The sequence below is a fragment of the Xenia sp. Carnegie-2017 genome, unplaced genomic scaffold (genome assembly GCF_021976095.1).
Source record: "Xenia sp. Carnegie-2017 unplaced genomic scaffold, XeniaSp_v1 HiC_scaffold_3, whole genome shotgun sequence".
NCBI classification, from domain to species: Eukaryota; Metazoa; Cnidaria; class Anthozoa; order Malacalcyonacea; family Xeniidae; genus Xenia; species Xenia sp. Carnegie-2017.
Genome location: NW_025813493.1, coordinates 581661 through 603929, shown reverse-complemented (window position 1 = coordinate 603929; position 22269 = coordinate 581661). Strand labels below are relative to the sequence as shown.

Genomic DNA, 22269 nt, shown 5'->3' with positions numbered 1-22269 from the left:
GGGCGGGTTAGTCTGGAAGTGGTTCAGTTATCTTGGACGTGTTCCTTCAGTAAAAAATCATTGCTTTCACCCATTCGTTACATATGCTAACCATATAAACAAACCAGGGACATAAACATGACCGGGGGGCGTGTACTCCCTTAATTAACAAGTTTATCGAGAAAACTCGGTACCTCGTTAGAAAACAACTCCTTAAGTGTTTTGATTTTCGCTAATTTAAATTATGATTGCCTAAACTCTACTGCAGTCGGCGCATTAATTTTTTGAAATAATTATTCATTTCTCGAAGACTCATCAAAATTTCATATTTCAAAACCTTCGGGTATTCCCGGTCTACACTCGGTGAGTGACGTAGCGCGGTAAGATTTGAATTTAAACCTAAAACGGTCAACAGAATAAAATTTAATTTTTCCAAAAATAAATGTACAGTTTTCTCAATAAAGTTTTCTCAATGTAAAGTTTTCTCAATAAAGTGATTTTATTAAAAATGTTATGCAAAATTATACCACGATCTTTTTTCGGGCTATTTTGTCGGAAAAATTAATTCCACACATAGACACAACTGCCCTAAGATCTTGGTATTAGTGTTACGCTATTGGTGGAAACAGACGATAATAAAGATTTTGTAGTTTTAACATGTGAGCAATAGTTTTGAATAAGGAATCACGATCTTCTTCAAATTTTCTTGGCTAGTTTTGGCAACTTCGCCGTGAAATTTTACAGGATGGATGAAGTAAAGGTCGAAATTATAATTTTCCCATACTATCTTTCCATCGGCAAAATTTAAGAAACCATATTTGTCAGGAAGGTATGTACCATGAGGCATTTCCCAAAACTTTTTTAACTCAAGCAAAGTGAACATTGTCGGCACAGCCATTTCGAGAAAAACACGTCTTTTATGAAAGATAGAAGAAATTCTTTGAAACTGTTGGCTCAACCTTCCTGGAACATAAAACAAATCTGACCATCCTTTAACACAATACAATTTTCCATTACCATTTGTAAGATGCGTGTGTACCAATTTTGTTATGTTTATGATTGAACTGTGGTTGTAAGACCGTTTAATTTCTTCGTAAGTTTCTTCACAAGGAATAGCCGAGTGTTTCCACCACATCCATACAGTGGAGAGAGGACGATGGCCAAACTCATGGCTCTCTTTTTCATTACTCACCCCCCCTCCATGCCAAATTTTGTCCTTATCAAGTTTGAGAAATGTCCACCAGTTCACAAGTGTGTCGTCATTCATGTACAAATAGCCTGTATAATTGGGATGCCTGTTCAAAAATACAAATAACACTTTTCAGTCTTATTCATTGTTTAAATATCGAAGATCGTCCTTAATCTTGCAACCATGTGACAAATGAGAAAATGTAATCGACAACTAGACCTGCAATTTGACATTTTATAACAGAACAACATGCTCGTGTATATTAAATAACAATGGGAATCAACAACGCTTTGATATGGAATGCTATCGATTTAAGAGCTTCATAAACAAGTTTCTGAAAACAAAATCGTTCCCGCTGCAAACGGTTTTGGTTAATGTGAAAAAATACTTCAAAAAAACAGTCACAGCAGAAATCTGAGTAGCATGCATATATGAAAATTAGCCCACCCCTCCCCAAGGTCAAATTGATTATGATAGAGAGTGACGTTAGGACAAGAGTTTAGAAGTCGACCAAAGAGTAAGGTTAAAACTAGTTAAGGGCTAGGGTTTGGATTATATATTTAGCAAGATCCCTAATTGGGAGGGATGGCCCTTATTCATATATTCAAGTTCTTCTTTAGTAGTTTTTATTGAAATCAATTGTGGTTATAAATTAACATAGATTAAAAACTAACAATATAGAATATGCCCCCTATCCCTAAATATGGAGCTTGTTGTCTTTTGAAAGCGCCTTTTTCATTATACTTGGTGGGAGTGAAGTAAATTATAACTTTCGTATAGCTTCTCCAATGCATTCATAACCGTAATGGCCATTATGAATATCAACGACCATTATTTCGTGTGAAGGACTTGCTTCAGACCCACAAATGATCAAATTTTTAAATGCATCTTCATAATATGACTTCAATATAGGTATTGTATCGTAATATGGATAATGGTAAATCATCACAACTAAAATGTCGTCAAAATAATGTTTTCTTCTCGTGCATTGTTGCAATTTTGTAATTCCCTTGGTTGAGAATGGTTTCGTATTGGCGCTAGATGTTATCAAAGCATCTATATGAGAAGAAAAACTAATTATTAGTTCTTACGCACGATGATGGTACGATCCTGTCATGTTTAGATTGACAAATTTTAGATTTTTCATTACGGCAAAATCTACATTTTACTATCATCTTCTTTCCAATCAAGTTTGTACGTGATTATGTCTAAAAACGATAGTTCGAATAATCACTATGTACACTCTACTTTCAACCCCATTTTTAATACTTATTCTTTTTGGCAAGTTGTTAAATATGAAAAACAGATTTTACATTTTTCTTTATCTTTCACGTGCAGTCTCTGAGTACAACGTTAAATTAGCTACTATTAATACGTAGTTATTATCCGTAAAATAAAACACATAAAAGTCATCGATTTGAACCCAGGAGTGCCATGCTTTAGTTTGGTGATACGCTAACCAGTGGCGGACGCTTTACGAAATATTGGGGAGAAGACTTGTCCTCAAGACATGAGATTTCTAGGGAGATTCCACAGCATGCTTATTGGTATACTTTTAAAATTTCGATCTTCAGAAATTTAATTCAATCATTTCGACGTACACATCATCCTTCGAACAGACGTTTATCAAATAGTTATTATTTAATAATTCATTGTATTCTGCAGATTATATAACATGCAACCAGTTATCGAGCTGGCCTTCCCTTATTAAAAAGTGTGTTTTTCATTAAGTACAGTACTATTTCAAAATTTATGAAGATGAAAGATGTATGGATTAATCTTTTTTCAATCAATTAATCAATCAAACAAAAGTTTTATTTTCAAGATAACTATTACAATTTTATGTAAATGATACGCCCTACAGAAGAATCCGAGGTCCACTGCATTATTGATTCTCTCAATAAAATATGTTTTCCATCACCATGTTCCAACTGACAATTTACAAAACTAATGCCTTCCTCCTGCTATGAATAGATAACAGATCGTATTTTCAGCGATTCTTTAATTGGAAATGCTATACATAATGGTTGTTTAAAATTAGCTACGGCTGATTGTAACGTAACATCTGATTCTTTAAATGGAGCTATAAAAATGTATGTATACATGATTGTTTTGGCAAACTTGTTTCTTAAAATGGAGATATGCATGATGGTAATGGCATATATGATCCTTTAAATAGAGCTATGCATGATGGTAATGGAATATATGATTATTTAAAAGGAGCTATGCATGATGGTAATGGAATATCTGATTATTTAAAAGGAGCTATGCATGATGGTAATGGAATATCTGATTCTTTAGAGCTATGCATGATGGTAATGGAATATCTCATTCTGTAAATAGAGCTATGCATGATGGTAATGGAATATCTCATTCTTTAAATAGAGCTATGCATGATGGTAATGGAATATATGATTATTTAAAAGGAGCTATGCATGATGGTAATGGAATATCTGATTGTTTAAATAGAGTTATGCATGATGGTAATGGATACCTGATTCTTTGAAATAAACACGATACATCACCATGACGAGCAAGTTTACTAAGACAAAAGCAACCAAAATTTTATATTTATTGATGTAACTGGAACAGCCTTCCATTGTCGTGCGCCTATAAATCAAAATTTAAATACAATATTTTATACATCTACAACAAACTGATTTGCCTTTATAACAAAGAAAATTAAGGGAAAAATTAGATGAATCCTAAGTTGTTTACAGAAATTCATGTTTGATCTGTCTCTTCTGATCTTTCACGATGAAATGTGCTATGTAAAGTTTACGACATAAAAACATTGGCATTTTTGTATCTCGGCCATTTAGCTACATCAAATAATCACTGTTTACTAGATTAGACATGTACTCGTTTGTTACGATTCTGAAAATTACGAGGAACAGCACTAAAAAACGAATTGCCGTCTGCCGGTGAATACTTTTTAGCATCCAATTCCTGGCTTACGAAGGATGTTATTCTTTAAAAATGATAGTAGCATTTTGTATTTATGTTGGTATATCGTAAATACAAAATGCTACTATTCTACTTCGCCAAATCTTTGCGATTTTTGTGTCCTAATTTGCAAATCTATCGCTATCAATCCATCGTACTATGTGACATTACCCCACGCCGTATTGTTTTGTTCTTATCTTATGCTTCTTAAAAACATTTTCATAAGATTATGCTTTCAATGATCGTGTGACTGCAAATACCTAAAATCTCAACCCTCGCAATTAATAATATACTTTATATGTCCAAAATTGGCATTACCTGCCAAAATTTACTCGTGAGCTACATGTATCTTTCTGAAATGTCAACTCTCGTCACTAATAATATATTTATGTGTCCAAAATTGACATTACCTGCCAACCTTTACTCGTGAGCTACAGGTATCTTTCTGAAATGTCAACTCTCGTCACTAATAATATATTTATGTGTCCAAAATTGGCATTACCTGCCAACCTTTACTCGTGAGCTACATGTACCTTTCTGAAATTGCAACTCTCGTCACTAATAATACCTTTTATGTGTCCAAAATTGACATTACCTGCCAACCTTTACTCGTGAGCTACATGTACCTTTCTGAAATGTCAACTCTCGTCACTAATAATACATTTTATGTGTCCAAAATTGACATTACCTGCCAACCTTTACTCGTGAGCTACATGTATCTTTCTGAAATGTCCACTCTCGTCACTAATAATACATTTTATGTGTCCAAAATTGACATCATCGGGGGGGTGTGTACTCCCTTGGTTAACAAGTTTATTGAGAAAACTCGGCACCTCGTTAGGAAACAACTCCTAAAGTGTTTTAAGAAAAATTTAATTTTTCCAAAAAAAAATGTACAGTATTCTCAATGTAAAGTTTTCTTAATAAAGTGATTTTAATAAAAATGTTATGCAAAATAATACCACGATCTTTCTTCCAGCTATTTTGTCGGAAAAATTAATTCCACACATAGACATAACTGCCCTAAGATCTTGGTATTAGTCTTACGCTACTGGTGCAAACAGACGATAATACAGAGTTTGTAGTTTCAACACGTGAGCAATAGTTTTGAATAAGGAATCACGATTTTCTTCAAATTTTCTTGGCTAGTTTTGGCAACTTCGCCGTGAAATTTTACAGGATGGATGAAGTAGAGGTCGAAATTATAATTTTCCCATACTATCTTTCCATCGGCAAAGTTTAAGAAACCATATTTGTCAGGAAGGTATGTACCATGAGGCATTTCCCAAAACTTTTTTAACTCAAGCAAAGTGAACATTGTCGGCACAGCCATTTCGAGGAAAACACGTCTTTTATGAAAGATAGAAGAAATTCTTTGAAATTGTTGGCTCAACCTTCCTGGAACATAAAACAAATCTGACCATCCTTTAACACAATACAATTTTCCATTACCATTTGTAAGATGCGTTTGTACTAATTGCGTTATGTTTATGATTGAATTGTGGTTGTAAGACCGTTTAATTTCTTCGTAAGTTTCTTCACAAGGAATAGCCGAGTGTTTCCACCACATCCATACAGTGGAGAGAGGACGATGGCCAAACTCATGGCTCTCTTTTTCATTACTCACCCCCCCTCCATGCCAAATTTTGTCTTTATCAAGTTTGAGAAATGTCCACCAGTTCACAAGTGTGTCGTCATTCATGTACAAATAGCCTGTATAATTGGGATGCCTGTTCAAAAATACAAATATCACTTTTCAGTCTTATTCATTGTTTAAATATCGAAGATCGTACTTAATCTTGCAACCATGTGACAAATGAGAAAATGTAATCGACAACTAGACCTGCAATTTGACATTTTATGACAGAACAACATGCTCGTGCATTTAAGTAACAATGGAGATCAACAACGCTTTCATATGGAATGCTATCGATTTAAGAGCTTGATAGACAGGTTTCTGAAAACAAAATCTTTCCCGCTGCAAACGGTTCTAGTTAATATGAAAAAATACTTCAAAAAAACAGTTACAGCAGAGATCTGAGTAGCATGCATATATGAAAATTAGCCCACCCCCCCCCCCTAAGGTCAATTGGATTATGGCAGAGATTGACGTTAGGACTAGAGTTTAGAAGTCGACCAAAGAGGACCAGGTTAAAACTACTTAAGGACTAAGATTTGGATTATATATTTAGCAATATCCATAATTGGAAGATATGGCCATTATTCATATATTCAAGTTCTTCTTTAGTAGTTTTTATTGAAATCAATTGTGGTTATGCATTAACACGGATTAAAAACTAGGAATATGGAATATGCCCCCTATCCCTAATTATTGAACTTGTTGTGTTTGAAAGCGCCTTTTTTATTATACTTGGTGGGAGTGAAGTAAATTATTACCTTCGTATAGCTTCTCCAATGCATTCATAACCGTAATAGCCAATATGAATATCAACCACCATTATTTCGTGTGAAGGACTTGCTTCAGACCCACAAATGATCAAATTTTTAAATGCATCTTCATAATATGACTTCAACATAGGTATTGTATCGTAATATGGATAATGGTAAATCATCACAACCAAAATGTCGTCAAAATAATGTTTTCTTCTCGTGCAATTTTGCAATTTTGTAATTCCCTTTGTTGACTGTGGTTTCGTGTTGGTGCTAGATGTTGTCAAATCATCTATATGAGAAAAAAAACAAAATATTTAGTTCTTTGACACGATGCCCGTAGGATCCTGTCATTTTTCCAAGGTAAGAAAGAGATAAAAAGCAATGCGATATACAGATCATAATCCTACACTCTCAACACAAGAATTTTCAACTTCTTCACAAATGTATTTCTTTGTTACATTAATGCCAACGCTTACTTACCAAAACTTTTGTCAACATTTTTCGCGTTTTTTTCTATTTTTTTAACATCTTTTAGGTCGTCGACATTTTTATCTTCGCCTTTTCGGTCAACGTATTTTTTCTTATAGACATTTTTTACAATTGATTTAGCAGTTTTTGAGAAATTCTGGACTAAAATGGAAATATAATGAGATTTACATAAAACTCGGTTTACAAAGCTTTGTCGTGTTCATATTATGTTTAAGTCATTGTAGAAAATTAATGGGTTATGTTTAGGTTTGTAATTTCCTTGGTTGACAGTAGTTTCGTATTGGTGCTAGATGTTGTCAAATCATCTACATGAGAAGAAAAACAAATATTTAGTTCTCGGACAAGATGTCCGTAGGATCCTGTCATGTTTAGATTGACAAATTTTAGATTTGTCATTGCGACAAAATCTACATTTTACTATCATCTTTTTTTTCAATCAAGTTTGTACGTGATGTCTAAAAACGATAATCCAAATAATCACTAGGTACAGTTTACTTTCAATTCTCGTACTTTCTTGGCAAGTCACTAAATATAAAAAACAGCTTTAACATTTTTCTTTATTTTTTACGTCCAATCTCTGAGTACAACCTTAAAGTAGCTACTATTAATACGTAGTCGTATAATTTATAATCATCCGTAAAAAAACCCGCATAAAAGTCATTGATTTGAACCCAGGAGTGCCATGCATTAGTTTGGTGATATGCGAACCAGTGGCGGACGCTTTATGAAATATTGGGCGGTTGGACTAGTCCTCAAGACATGAGATTTCTAAGGAAGGACGGGGATCGTGCTCAAGACATGAGATTTCTAGGGAAGGACGGGGGGTCGTCCTCAAGACATGAGATTTCTAGGGAAGGACGGGGGGTCGTCCTCAAGGCATGAGATTTCTAGGGAAGGACGAGGGGTTGTCCTCAAGACATGAGATTTCTAGGGAGATTCCACGGCATACCTATAGGTATACTCTTAAAATTTGATCTTCAGAAATTTAATGTAACGATTCCTACGTACCCATCATCCTACACACAGACGTTTATCAAATAGTTATTATTTAACGTGATAGTTATGTCATGTACGTAGGTGCGATTTAAGGGATTTGGCCCTAGATTTTAAATGTTTCAAAATTATTTGAGGGGGGGGCTTTACCCCCCTCGTCCCCCTCCCATTGATATAAACATTTGGTGGTATGAACACATCGAGACAAAGTAATCTACAACAACAAACCACAATGGACACTAATACTCACACGTTTACATATAAGTCCTTAAATAATAGTACAATTTCGTGAAGTATAAACCAAAAGAAACTTGACATTTATCATTCTCTTTAAGATACGTACTGCTAGGAATATCAAAACATCAGTCAATACTACGACCTCCTTACCGACAATACTTCAAACGACGGCACAGACATGGTAAATCAATAATTATTCAAACATTTAATGATACTTATGAGTTCAAACAATTCATTCTAACACATTTTACACAATAATATTTCATGTTTTTGAACGCACACGATGGTAGCTATTTCTAAAATTTCAAAATATCCAAAATAAGAAATAGATGAAAAGCAATACGATGTACAGATCATAATCCTACACTCTCAACACAGGAATTTTCAACTTCTTCACAAATGTTACATTAATGACAAAGCTTACTTACCAAAACTTTTGTCAACATCTTTCGCGTTTTTTCCCATTTTTTCGACATCTTTTACGGGTTCGACATTTTTATCTTCGCCTTTTCGGTCAACGTATCTTTTCTTATAGTAATTTATTACAATCGATTTAGCAGTTTTTGAGAATTTCCTGACTAAAATGGAAATATATTAAAGTTTACATAAAACTCAGTTTACAAAGCTCCGTCGTGTTCATATTACGTTTTAATCGTTGTGGAAAATTAATGTTCCACAACAAAAAAATTTTAGGTAAAAATAAAACGGTAAAATATAATTAAATCGTCAAAAATAATCATATATTTATTACTTACTGATACTTACACTGACCATAGTATCTTTTGCTTTCTCCTGTCTTCTTTGCTGTTTTAAATGCATGTTGATCTACCAAAAAAACGTAAGACAAGCATAATTTTAAGACCTCCCCCCTGAACACGATCCTTCAAGGGTATGACCTATGACGTAGAAAAGAGCAGCCACGTATCAACGACCTAGAACCCAATCTACTAGATAACGGACTCCGTCATTATTGTATAGTAATGAGTGAGGCAAGCCGCCATCTTGAAAGGTGGCAAAACTGACGACGTTTACGACTAATATCTGCTTTTGCTGAGTTGATATAGATTCGCAAAGTTCATAGTCTAGGTTTAATTATTAAAATGTTTGATATGATGGGTTCTTTAAACTTTGTTTTAACTTACTTTTTATTACATGTTTGTAATAAAAAGTACCAACCTGGACGATCTACATTTGCAAACATGTAACGATACTCCCGTGTTCAAACCATTTACTTTGTTACTTTTTATTTTTAGTTTTGCTTTTTGCCACCTTTCAAGATGGCGTCCTTGCCTCGCCTTGACGCGGTAGTTAGACATCTAGAAGACTGGGTTCTAAATCATTGCTACCTATACAGTACAAACAGCATAAAAATTGCATTTCTTTGCACTACGTAATTTTAAGCATTGAAAAGCATTTTGAACGTTAAAATGTACGTATAATGGGTTTATCAAAAAAAAACCAAAACAAGTGAACAGGTAGGAAAACATCACTAAAGTTATAAGCGCGCATAATCTGCAAAAACCTTTGATGGAGTAGGTAGTTGGTCTTTTAATGATTCATCTGACATTAAAATTTTTCAAATAAAAACCATTTTTTGAGAGAGAATTGTGTTACCGAGAAGCACTTTTGAAATATCTTGCACACAAAAATAACAAAGCTAAAAATCTAGTGAATCACATACGTAGGGGTAAAATGTGGGATATTGGATCACATAGGGGTAAATGCGGGATATTGGATCACATACGTAGGGGTGAATGTGGGATATTGGATCCCATAGGAGTAAATGCGGGATATTGGATCACATACGTGGGGGTGAAATGTGGGATATTGGATCCCATAGGGGTAAATGCGGGATATTGGATCACATACGTGGGGGTGAAATGTGGGATATTGGATCACATAGGGGTAAAATGTGGAATATTGGATCACATAGGAGTAAAATGTGGTATATTGGATCACATAGGGGTAAAATGTGGAATATTGGATCACATAGGGGTAAAATGTGGATATTGGATCACATACGGGTAAAATGTGGGATATTGGATCACATACGGATAAAATGTGGGATATTGGATCACATAGTAGTAAAATGTGGGAAATTGGATCACATAGGAGTAAAATATGGATATTGGATCACATACGTAGGGGTAAAATGTGGGATATTGGATCACATAGGGGTAAAATGTGGGATATCGGATCACATAGGGGTAAAAATTGGATCACATAGGGGTAAAATAAGGAATATTGGATCACATAGGGATAAAACGTGGAATATTGGATCACATAGGGGTAAAATGTGGGACATGCTGTTCAAGCTGTTCCAGGAAATTTGACGGAACCGTGCACGATTTTTAGGCATCCAAATTACAGATTATTTCTTACCTTCAACAATTATTCATATTTGGATTAACTTAACCTCAAATTTATGCATAATTGAAGAGGATTATATTTAACACGAAAAGTTCAAAATTAATCGCAATTTGAACGTTAAGCGCTCGCGTACGCGTCATCCAAAATTCCTAAAACTTTGTTAGCTTGAACCAGTTGAAGAACATACGCCATATTTAAACCTATGTGTTTTCATCGTTGTTTTGTGGCATCATTTTCGTGCGCTAGCTATTTCAGAAAGTGCTATTTAGCAAAACAATTCTCACTCTAAAAATGGTTATTATCAGTAGACTAGTGTAGCCAGCCTACAGATTTACTCTCGCTATGTACATTATGAAGGAATACCATTACTCATTTCTTTAGAAATCTATTGTTCTCAAGGTCAGTGAACACAAAAATATTTGCATGGCGAGAGTAAAAAATCGGGCTGGCTGCAATAATGATTATTATTTGCGAAGCTTATAATAAAGTAAATGATTTGAACCCGGGAGTATCGTTACATGTTTGTAAATGTCGATCGTCCAGGTTGGTATAGTCCTGAGAAGGACTGTGGGTGTTGTTGTTGACTGACGTTTCGACAACGTTAGCGGTAGTCATCTTCAGAGTCAAAATGACTGACAAAATACATTACGTTTACTCCTCATTTGACTCTGAAGATGACTACCGCTAAGGTTGTCGAAACGTCAGTCAACAAGAACAAAAACAGTCCTTCTCAGGACTATACCAACCTGGACGATCTACATTTACAAACATGAAGCTTTCAATGTCAGATGAGCAATGGGAACTCCCTATTTCTATCAAACGTTTTTGAATGTCTTGCGCGCTCCCGACTTTAGCGGCGATTCCCGATTCAGTTTTTTCCATACACCATGTGTGTATGTAAAAAAATTTTAGTAATAAAATAATCCAATGCTTTTTTATTTCTATGAATAAAAGTGATAAAATAACACTTTTCATGCAGATTTAAAGCAGAAGACATTGTAATGTAAGTTTTTCGTTACCTTGGTCTCTCGAACGAAGTGTAAACAAGCAAACGATGACCACATTTGCAAGAACAAAAATTATAATCATGGTACGCCTTTCCATACTCTCTAGCTTCGAAAGAAAATTTACAAAGTCAAGTTTTCGGTAATGTATTATGTAAACATGGAAGAAAAGGATTTATTATTTTTACAATATTGTTTTTAGATGTACATCATGAGAAAAAGTCTACAGGCATTATTTTTCCCATAATAAGGATGGGTTCTGGTGTTCCATAATCTGAACAGAGGTTGAGGCGCTAATGTGTTTATGTTCTAAACACTGGACTAGGGGAGTTTATGCGTTTCATGTTCTAGACACTGGACTAGGGGAGTTCATGTGTTTCATGTTCTAGACACTGCACTAGGGGAGTTCATGTGTTTCATGGTTTCATGTTCTAGACACTGCACTAGGGGAGTTCATGTTTTTCATGTTCTAGACACTGCACTAGGGGAGTTCATGTGTTTCATGTTCTAGACACTGCACTAGGGGAGTTCATGTGTTTCATGTTCTAGACACTGGACTAGGGGAGTTCCTGTGTTTCATGTTCTAGACACTGCACTAGGGGAGTTCATGTGTTTCATGTTCTAGACACTGCACTAGGGGAGTTCATGTGTTTCATGTTCTAGACACTGCACTAGGGGAGTTCATGTGTTTCATGTTCTAGACACTGCACTAGGGGAGTTCATGTGTTTCATGTTCTAGACACTGCACTAGGGGAGTTCATGTGTTTCATGTTCTAGACACTGCACTAGGGGAGTTCATGTTTTTCATATTCTAGACACTGGACTAGGGGAGTTCCTGTGTTTCATGTTCTAGACACTGCACTAGGGGAGTTCATGTGTTTCATGTTCTAGACACTGGACTAGGGGAGTTCATGCGTTTCATGTTCTAGACACTGCACTAGGGGAGTTCATGTGTTTCATGTTCTGGATAGGGGAATTAAGGTGTTTTGGTTTCTGAAAAGGGTGTGTGTTAAGTTCTGGACAACGGGCAAAGCTAGCACTAGAATGGTAGTTGGAGAGAATATATATTGAAAGGGAAATGATTACATTGAAAGTGAAATGATTACACTGAAAGTGAAATGATTTCCTAGACCCCAGACAGAAGGAGTTCAGGTGCTCCATGCTCTAAACTAGGGATGTTCATGTGTTTTGTGTTGAAGTAAATGGAAGTTCAGATGATATATGTTTTTCTTTAGAAACTGTAAATGTCGATTGTTTCATCATAATTGATAATTTTTTGCACAATTGATAACAGTAGCCCCAAACCGATTTACAAGAAAGAAAGATAAAGTTGTTGCATGTGATTGTTGTTCGAACTAAACAAAAAATTTATGACGATGTTGCAAGAGAAGTTTGTTGAAGTTTGCAAAATTACTTTTTCTTATTAATGTTGAAAAATCTGAAGTTTGTTTCCTCAAGTGTAAGACCATTTTTTCCTTGAATAAAGTAGCGTTTGACAAAACATCACCTTAAAATTTATTCAACAACATGTTTAGAAAATATCTTGATTAGGTTTACAAACCAGATAAACAAACATGCATTATTGGCCATTGAACAACGTTTTTTGTCAATAACAATCTTCTACATTGGACAATATCCAGACCGCAAATTGGGTCAAGCTATGTAAATTTTAGATTGTTATCTTTATTCATTTCTGTATAAATGTATTGTTTCTACAGTGAGTGAACATAGAAAAATATACATAGCAGTCTCCAAACTAGCAGGCTGGCTACGCCATTGACCATATCGGACAAATAATTTAACAATATCAACTTAAAACATCAACGAAAGCTTATCAATGGTTTGAGCCTTTTCAAACCATCCCCATTCACCATTTCTACGTTTATGCATGCATGTATAAAATATTTTAATTCCTGACAGCTGTTGTTCGCACTAAAACAATTTCCTGTCAAATTATTCTAATACTTGATGAACGAGACTCCAAGGAATTAATTAATTTGCAGCTATTTTCATTTACGTTCAAATGCTTTTCTGTTTGCTCACAAGATCAAACAATTTACGGCCAGCTGGAAATTGCTCATGAATAAGCATCATAAAAAGCCATTATAACTAAAGTTGGCTAAATTCAGTCGAATGAGTTATCTACATGACAAATTTATTGAAATTGCTCTTGTTATACAAAACATGCATCTTTTATACATACTAAGTGACACAGCAACAAATAATCATGGAGCTATCATAAAGATTCAAGGCGAAGTGGATTTATTGGTGCTAAAACATATAAACACTAAGCGCTATATCTATGATGGTCTTGTACATTCATGAGTGAGCATAAAATTCATGAATATTCCTTAATTATCCTGGAGGCATATGGCCAACTAAAAAAGACCATTTACCTTCGTGCTATTGCAGTTCAATAAGTCTACTTGCGAACGCTTGTTTTGACAATCTTGTACTTGGACATATCTTTGTAATATCTTGAGTAAAAAGTATTAATTTTCCGTTTTGCTGGCAGGAAAATTTATCACAAGAGATAGGGACGTCAGGGGTTCTTTGTATTTTTGTCTAAAGCGCTCAACCGATGCCAACAAAACGTGAACAACTTAAATTCGGTACTGTTTCGATTGTGATAAAGTATAAAGTAAAGCGAAACGCACAAACTAAATAAAAAAATAACTGAAGCTGAGAGCTATAAAGCTTTTGAACAAAAAATGCATGGAAAATACTTGCATGGTATTAAAAGATCGCCAATTTTTAAAATAAAAAACTACCGATCGAATAACGTTTTCGCTTTGACAAAGAGTTATTGTTGTGTATGATTTACGCATCGTGCGTATTAAATCCGAAACTAAAGACCTTCTTCAAACTTAAAAACCATGAAAAGCCGACAATTTAAAGAAGTATAGTATAAAACAAATTCCGAAGAAGCAAGACATCTTGAGATTGCAAAATACTCGTCTTGTTTTGATTCATATTTTGCAATCTCAAGATGTCTTGCTTCTTCGGAATTTGTTTTATACTATACTTCTTCAAACTTCTACATATACCGCATTATCTAAACTATAAAGTTGAAGTATTTACCTTACCTCTTTTCCTGTCGTATTATACGTTCAGATTGAAACCAGATTTCGAAAATCCCACGTTGTAAAGTAAATAATCATAGAGATATAATTTTATTTCGTCAACATTGTGCAACATAAGATCAACAATATTTATAAAACATGAAGTATGGTAAAACTATCATAGAGAAATAGACGCGCCGCGCGTACCTACACCTCTAATTCAAAAACATGAAACTTGAAGAGAAATTTCATTTTCAACAGAGACATTCAGATCATCATCAAATGTGGCAGATGCAACAAATTATTATTCATGTCCAGTCATGTATTACTCTCCTGCACTTAATTCTTCAACTTAATCTCGTCAACAGTCATTTTGAAAAAGATTCAGCAACTTTACATTATTAATCTTAAAAAGTATATGGTTTGAGCCCGGAAGTATCGTTATAGGAGTTGCGTTGGACTTGTGATTGGTGATAATGCTTGAACTTTTCTTTACAACATGTACAAAAATATGATAGTTTTCCACCCTGAATTTGAGCAATTTTCACCCAAATGCAAGTTTGTCATAATGGAATACAAAAAATTGACAGGAAATTCAAAGTGCATTTCCAAAAAATTCTCTCGCTTTATCTTTTGTAAATACCATCTTTTGAGATGACGACACTTGATAGGCAAAATAATGTCCAAGCTAGTTAGATCAACTGCAAGTTTTATTTCCAACTAACAAGAACAACAAAATCTTCTAAATACCAAGGAGCTACTTTAGAAAGAGAATCAAAGAATATTTCAACACTTTGTAATGTAACTCTGAACAAACCCAAAATTCAACAGATGATTGGCATGAACAAAGAATTCATTATGTTGAGTAACAAGCCGATAAAATGATGAAATGCCATAGTACATAAAGAAGCAAACATATTGTCAAGATTAGCAGTTAAGTACTTGTAACAAACAGCTTCAGCAAACTCAAAAAACCTATCATAATGTTTTCAAATTACATTTGCAGAAAGCTTGATATAAGAAAGTGAGACAATACCTCAGTAGTCTTGGTGTAGCGAATATTTGTAAAAGTTATTTTTGCTATCTGCTACTTTTTACCAAATAGCTGTGTCCATACTGCAAGAACAGGTGAAGCTCATTCAATAAACAAGGTGTTAGTGTATACTAAACAATTATTGAATGAGGTTGAGCGTGATATCAAGAATTATTCAGACCGAGGTCAATGTTATCTGCCGAAGCTGAAGCTGAGGCCGATAATATTGATCGAGGTCTGAATAATTCTTGATATCATGCGAAAGCCGAATTCAGTAATTGTTTTATCATTTACCTCAACTAGCTTTAGCCTAAAATTCTTAAAAACACATCAATTTAAAACAGTTTTAAAACCTTCGCTAATTTGTCCTTGTCAAACGGTTATTTTAAGTTGATGATGTCGCTTAAATATGCTGTAAATATGTTCAAAAGCAACTTCGTCTCTTTTTTAGTGTTTTCCGCGTCCTTTTTATTCAAAAGCTTTCGTATATCGTTTTTAGAAACAGTGTCAAAAGTCGCTACCATTTGGTTTTTTCAAAACCGGCATTTAGTGGCGTCTATAATTGTTGATTTGACGTCATACATACAGATATCGAGAAGTATTTGTAAATATGACGTCATAATTTTTGCAGGTAGTTGACCAATCAAAACCGACATTGTTTAAACATTGACACTCTTAATGTATCGGAGAAAAAGAGTGAATTTTGTTTTCCAAGAGTGTCAATGTTTTCCGAGACGACGCCACGAGTAAAAGAGGGATTTTAAGAACTCGAAGAAGACATATATAATTTACACATTTGCTGATAATTCTAATACATTTCTAGCATTTGATCAAATGTTTCGAAAATGGAATAATAATATTTCTGAAATTTTGTCTACTGGTTTTGGCAATTTCGCCGTGAAGTTTCACGGGATGCATGAAATTTATGTCAAAATTATAAGCTTCCCAGACTATCTTTCCGTCAGCAAAGTTTTGGGAACCGTATTTGTCAGGAAGATATAAACCATAATGCATTTCCCACGTGCTTTTTAAATCCAAAAAACTGGATATGGTCGCCACGGCTATTTCTAAGAACACACGATTTTTGAAGAAAACAGATGATATTCTCTGATACTCGTCACTTAACCTTTTGGGAATGTAAAACAAATCTGCCCAACTGTTGAAGCAATAAAGTTTACCATTTCCGTTGCTGAGATGTGTTCGTCTTAGTCTGGTGGTGTTTATATAACGACTATTTTTGTACATCTGTAAAATTTCTTTGTATGATTGTTCACAGGGAATTGCGGAATCTTTCCATCCTAACCATGGACCCAAAGGAACTGGTCGTCTACCCATTAGAAAAGCTTGTCCTGTTGTACTGATGTTCGAACTCAGCCATATTTTATCTTTATCGAGATTTAAAAATGTCCACCAATTCAAAAGAGTATCCTCATTCATGTATAAATAACCCTTGAAGTTTGGATATCTGGATAAAAATATTTTTTTACCCATTTCATTTTGTGGTTATTGTTATATTATAGTTTATAAAATAAACAAAATGAAACGCGTGCGCTGATTGGTCTAGAGCTGTGTTTGCATTAGCCTGTGCAAAACACATTCGAGCTCAACAATTAAAACAATCATAACAATCAACCATTCAAAGAGAATTTGCAAATCGATCATTAATACATTTTAGAAGAAAAATGAAATGGTTTACTTTAAATTTGTCTGTTTTGCATTATTGTTATTTTATAAAAGAAATAAAAGATGTTTTTCGTGTTTGCACTAGCTTATGCAAACGTCGGAGACGTTTGTGAGAACTCTCGAGCATGTGCAACTCTGGACCTTCGGTCTCGGACTTGCATTGATCTGCTCTCGAGTTCTCCAAAAGGTCTCCTTGGTTTGCATAAGCCCGTGCAAACACAGTAAACATCTTTTATTTCTTAAATAAAACCAGCATTGTGTAGAAAATATATTAATTTATCATGTTTCCCGGTGGGGATAAATGCCAATTTTCATTTTGGAGTGCGAAATGCAAAATTTAACGTGACTTGAATAAAAAAAAACGTTATCGAGACATTTATGTCGGAGGTGGATTGTCAAATACGGTGGCCGGTACGGGTCACCAGAAAATAATTTAGAAAACATAACAAACAATAAAAAAACATCACTCAAAATCATACTACACATTTCAAAATACTCACTACACACTTCAAAATACTCACTACACATTTCAAAATACTCACTACACATTACAAAATACTCACTACACATTTCAAAATACTCACTACACATTACAAAATACTCGCTACACATTTCAAAATACTCACTACACATTACAAAATACTCACTACACATTTCAAAATACTCACTACACATTCGTCCCAGTCTTACCCTGGTCTGGCCTGCCCACGGTCGTCATTAGTTTACATCTACGAAACTGACGTGATGGCAGGAAGCTAATATAAATATACGCCTCCGATATAATAATACAGTTCAGTTCGCGTAAGGATATTTTGATGCTATTGTGGCGATATGTTGTCTATGTGGAATTCGGCACATAGACAAACATATCGCCACAATAGCATCAAAATATGCGATACGCGTACATGAACTATTAGTAATATTTCTTCCAGGGATTTCTTGGTCTTGTTTAGACAACACAACATGAGTGGTCAATCTACAGATTACATGTAATTGTATTTTTATTGGTGATATTCGACAATCATTAGTTTAACTAATGCACTTATTGACGTGACTGGTATTGAAGTTCTAAATTTATTGCTTTTACTCGAAATTACCGAACTTTTCATTTTCTTTGGCGTTTCTTGTGCAACAAATTATAGCACTATGTGTAAATTTCCTCTTTGGTTTCCTTGTTATTTTTGTAACGCATCACAAGTACGTACGCGACATAGCGAATGCAAATTCATATACTCAAATTTTTGCTATTAAAGTACGGACATGTGTCGAAAGCCACTGCAAATACATTTGCTGGCGATATGTAGATCGTCTACTAATGTTGTTGCCCGACCAAGTCCAGCAAAACCCTGGAAGAATTTCTGATTAGAGTTGAGCCAATATTTTCATGCTATTATCCCAATGTCCCATTTTGTTTGCCTTGTGAAATGCGGAATTATATATTTAATATGCTTACTTTATGATGTCATATCAGTTTCGTAGATGGAAACTAATGATGACCGTGGGCAGGCCAGACCAGGATAAGACTGGGACGAATGTGTGGCGAGTATTTTGTAATGTGTAGTGAGTATTTTGAAATGTGTAGCGAGTATTTTGAAATGTGTGGTGAGTATTTTGAAATGTGTAGCGAGTATTTTGAAATGTGTAGTGAGTATTTTGAAATGTGTAGTATGATTTTGAGTGATGTTTTCTTATTGTTTGTTATGTTTTCTAAATTATTTTTCTGGTGACCCGTACCGGCCACCGTAGTCAAAAATAGATGAAGTATTTTTAGAATTTTAAACCGGAAAACACGTTGTTGAGACTTGATTTTTAGCTTCTTTTCATGCATACGTTGATTTCTCACTCGAGTTGGAAAGACCAATATTTTACGAATATTTCAATTTTTGTGATGACATGTAACGAATATAGATTGGTCTTTTAATTATATCTTATTGGGAAGAAAACTTTTTCCTATTGAGTAATTATGACTGCACGTCTGCCAAGTTTTCGGATTTTCATTTTTTCAACTTTTTAGTCAAAATTTAAATGAATACATAAAAAAAACGTAATACTAATGACTTTAACGTAGATGGCAGTTTCTCAAAAATTGAAAAAATAAAATTTAAATGGCTTATTTTGCTTAATGGCTTATTTCGATAATCTTTGAAGTAGCTAAACTGACGTACCGGATAATAAAATGAATATTTAAATCTTTCCTCTCCAAACATCACGGTTAGCTTCGGAACTGATAAATTTTGATAAAGTTTTATGATAGAAAATGAACGAACTTATCACTATTTCTACAGCTCATGAGAGTGACCATAAAATCAACACTCAGCCTTTGACCACTGGAGGGGCTTTAAAACCATTTAATCTTTTTCTGCCATAAGAGCATCACGTCCTTTCTCCATGTTTCTATAGAGTTATAGAGTTATAGAAACAGGAAAGTTTAAGAGAAACGAGAAATTGCGTGTTTCAATGCAGTTATAGATACACGGTTTTTTGGACATGCGACCAATCAGCACCCAGCAATTTTAAAAGGCTATTTTATAATAAACTTTCAAAATCTGTGTTTACCTTCGTATGGCAACACCAACACATTCATAACCATACATTCCAATGTGAATATCAACAACCATAACTTCGTGCTTGTCACTCAACACAGACCCACAATAAACGATGTTTTTAAACACATCTTTATAATACGACTGTAATAAAGGTATTGTATCGTAGAATGGAAAATGGTAAATCAGCACAACCAAAATGTCGTCAAAATAATGCCTTTTCTCTTTTAAACATTTTCGGCTAGTTGTCATTTGTAAATCCATGATTTTCTTCATGTTGTCTGATCTAGGCACAAGCTTCATTTTTTCTACGTAATATAAAAACAGGTTTTTAAATGAAAATTCTGATTATTTAAATAGAGCTATGCATGATGGTAATGGATACCTGATTCTTTGAAATAAGCACGATACATCACCATGATGAGCAAGTTTACTAAGACAAAAGCAACCAAAATTTTGTATTTAATGATGTATCTGCAACAGCCTTCCATTGTTGTGCGTCTATAAATCAAAATCCAAATAATATGTTTTATACATTAGCAAACTGATTTGCCTTCATAACAAAGAAAGGTATGGGAAAGATTGGACGAATCCTAAGTTGTTTACAGAAACTCATGTTAGATCTGTCTCTGATCTTTCTCGATGAAATGTGCTATGTAAAGTTTACGTTATAAAAATATTGGCATTTTTGTATCTCGGCCATTTAGCTACATCAAATAATCACTGCTTACTAGATTAGACATGTACTCATTTGTTACGATTCTGAAAATTACGTGGAACAGCCCCAAAAAACGAATTACCGTCTGCCGGTGAAAGCTTTTTAGCATCCAATTCCTGGCTTGCGAAGGATGTTATTCTTTAAAAATCATAGTAGCATTTTGTATTTATGTTGTTATATCGTAAATACAAAATGCTAATATTCTACTTCGCCAAATCTTTGTGATTTTTGTAATTTTTCAGATTATTTGAGATAAATTATATACATGAGGTTTTATATACAAGCCTATATTACAGGGTGTTAAATTACATGTGAGGGGAGTAGGAAGTTTAGATGAAGGAATGAAATGAGAAAGGTGGTATGTTAAAGAAAGTGAAGGGGATTGAGTTGCCTTGGGTGTTAAGAGGGGGTTTAAGTTCGGATATAAGAAAGCTTTCATGAATCATAAGGTCATAATTGTCAGAGAAGGAAGAGAGAGTTGAGAAGTCATCAAAATTGGCAGAGTGAGATGTATTTCTTATATGGGAAAGAATTGCACATTGTGGTGGACATAAGAAAGGTTTCCCTGTTAACATAAGCCTTATCAACCCTGACGACGTGGTTTTCAATTTCTCAAATTGTTTCATCACCCAAAAAGAAAAAGAAATCCTTTCGAAGGACCTCAACTTGTCGTCTATTGTCGTCTTGACCTTAATTGAACACCAAATATTTAGACAGTAGGAATAAAAACAGACATGGATGCGAAATGTCAAGATGGAAAGACAATGAATATGTTGAGAGAGTTTGTAAAATGACTAAAATCATTTGTACAGAACCATTACTTATAACGCACATGTGGGACAATAAAGTTATTGCCAAAATTAAATGAGTTTGAAAAGTAGGTTATGAGTAAGGCTATAGACTTATAGCATAGATTAATTTATTTTCATGTACTCTCCCATACATACATGGTACTTAAAATATGACATTGAAATATTAGCCTACGCATTGAATTATGGAAATCTGCATGTCATCAATTTTATAAATAACGAATTAACTCATTTAAACATTGCTGACGATCACAGCCTGAGTTGAACAAATTTTGTGTAATGACGTCAGTTAAAAAACAGAAGATTAGCTGATTGAATATACCGCTGACAATGAGCAAAAATTTCAGAAGTAAAAATAGTTTAAAATGATTAATAAAGTTTACTTATTAGTTTTTGTTTTATAGTGCGTTGCTACGTGAAGAAAGAAAAAAAGCAAGTAAGCTTTTAAACAAGTTGTGCATAACAACTATTATTAATTTATGCAGCTTTCATAAGCACAACAAAACAGTAGCTGTGGTACAAGACAAAAATTCTCCAATTGACAACAGCCGGAAGAACATAATTTATGCACCTTTCATAAGCACAACAAAACAGTAGCTGTAGTACAGGACAAAAATTCTCCAATTCACAACAGCCGGAAGAACCTTATTTATGCACCTTTCATAAGCACAACAAAACAGTAGCTGTAGTACAGGACAAAAATTCTCCAATTGACAACAGCCGGAAGAACCTAATTTATGCACCTTTCATAAGCACAACAAAACAGTAGCTGTAGTACAGGACAAAAATTCTCCAATTGACAACAGCCGGAAGAGCCTAA

The 22269-nt window shown here is 34.3% G+C and overlaps 2 protein-coding genes and 1 long non-coding RNA gene across 16 annotated transcripts; 1 reads left to right on the top strand and 2 right to left on the bottom strand.

The window, feature by feature from the left end:
* Positions 1-387: 387 nt before the first annotated feature.
* On the bottom strand, positions 388-3748 carry LOC124455041 (probable glycosyltransferase STELLO1). 2 transcript variants are annotated; one of them, XM_047005800.1, is made up of 3 exons: positions 3663-3748; positions 1939-2224; positions 388-1274 (listed from the first exon to the last, which is right to left on the bottom strand). In XM_047005800.1, the coding sequence occupies exons 1-3, from the start codon at positions 3694-3696 to the stop codon at positions 632-634; spliced, it is 963 nt and encodes a 320-aa protein (XP_046861756.1). In that variant the 5' UTR covers positions 3697-3748; the 3' UTR covers positions 388-631. The 2 variants fall into 2 exon arrangements, 1 of the variants encoding a protein (XP_046861756.1); XR_006951670.1 differs by lacking the exons at positions 388-1274; positions 1939-2224 and adding an exon at positions 3154-3251.
* On the top strand, positions 3079-21864 carry LOC124455042. Its single transcript, XR_006951671.1, has 3 exons — positions 3079-3152; positions 4023-4032; positions 21854-21864. It is a non-coding gene; the product is annotated as an uncharacterized LOC124455042 (long non-coding RNA).
* Positions 4972-20038, bottom strand: LOC124455038. Of its 13 annotated transcripts, none has more exons than XM_047005793.1 (8): positions 14688-14819; positions 13998-14078; positions 11617-11710; positions 8983-9052; positions 8656-8805; positions 6989-7138; positions 6512-6797; positions 4972-5844 (listed from the first exon to the last, which is right to left on the bottom strand). In XM_047005793.1, exons 3-8 carry the CDS (start codon positions 11659-11661, stop codon positions 5202-5204), a joined length of 1344 nt encoding a protein of 447 aa, XP_046861749.1. In that variant the 5' UTR covers positions 11662-11710; positions 13998-14078; positions 14688-14819; the 3' UTR covers positions 4972-5201. The 13 variants fall into 13 exon arrangements, with proteins under 13 accessions (XP_046861749.1, XP_046861752.1, XP_046861743.1 ...); XM_047005796.1 differs by having other exon boundaries at positions 11617-11706; XM_047005787.1 differs by having other exon boundaries at positions 8993-9052; positions 14688-14816.
* Positions 21865-22269: the final 405 nt, after the last annotated feature.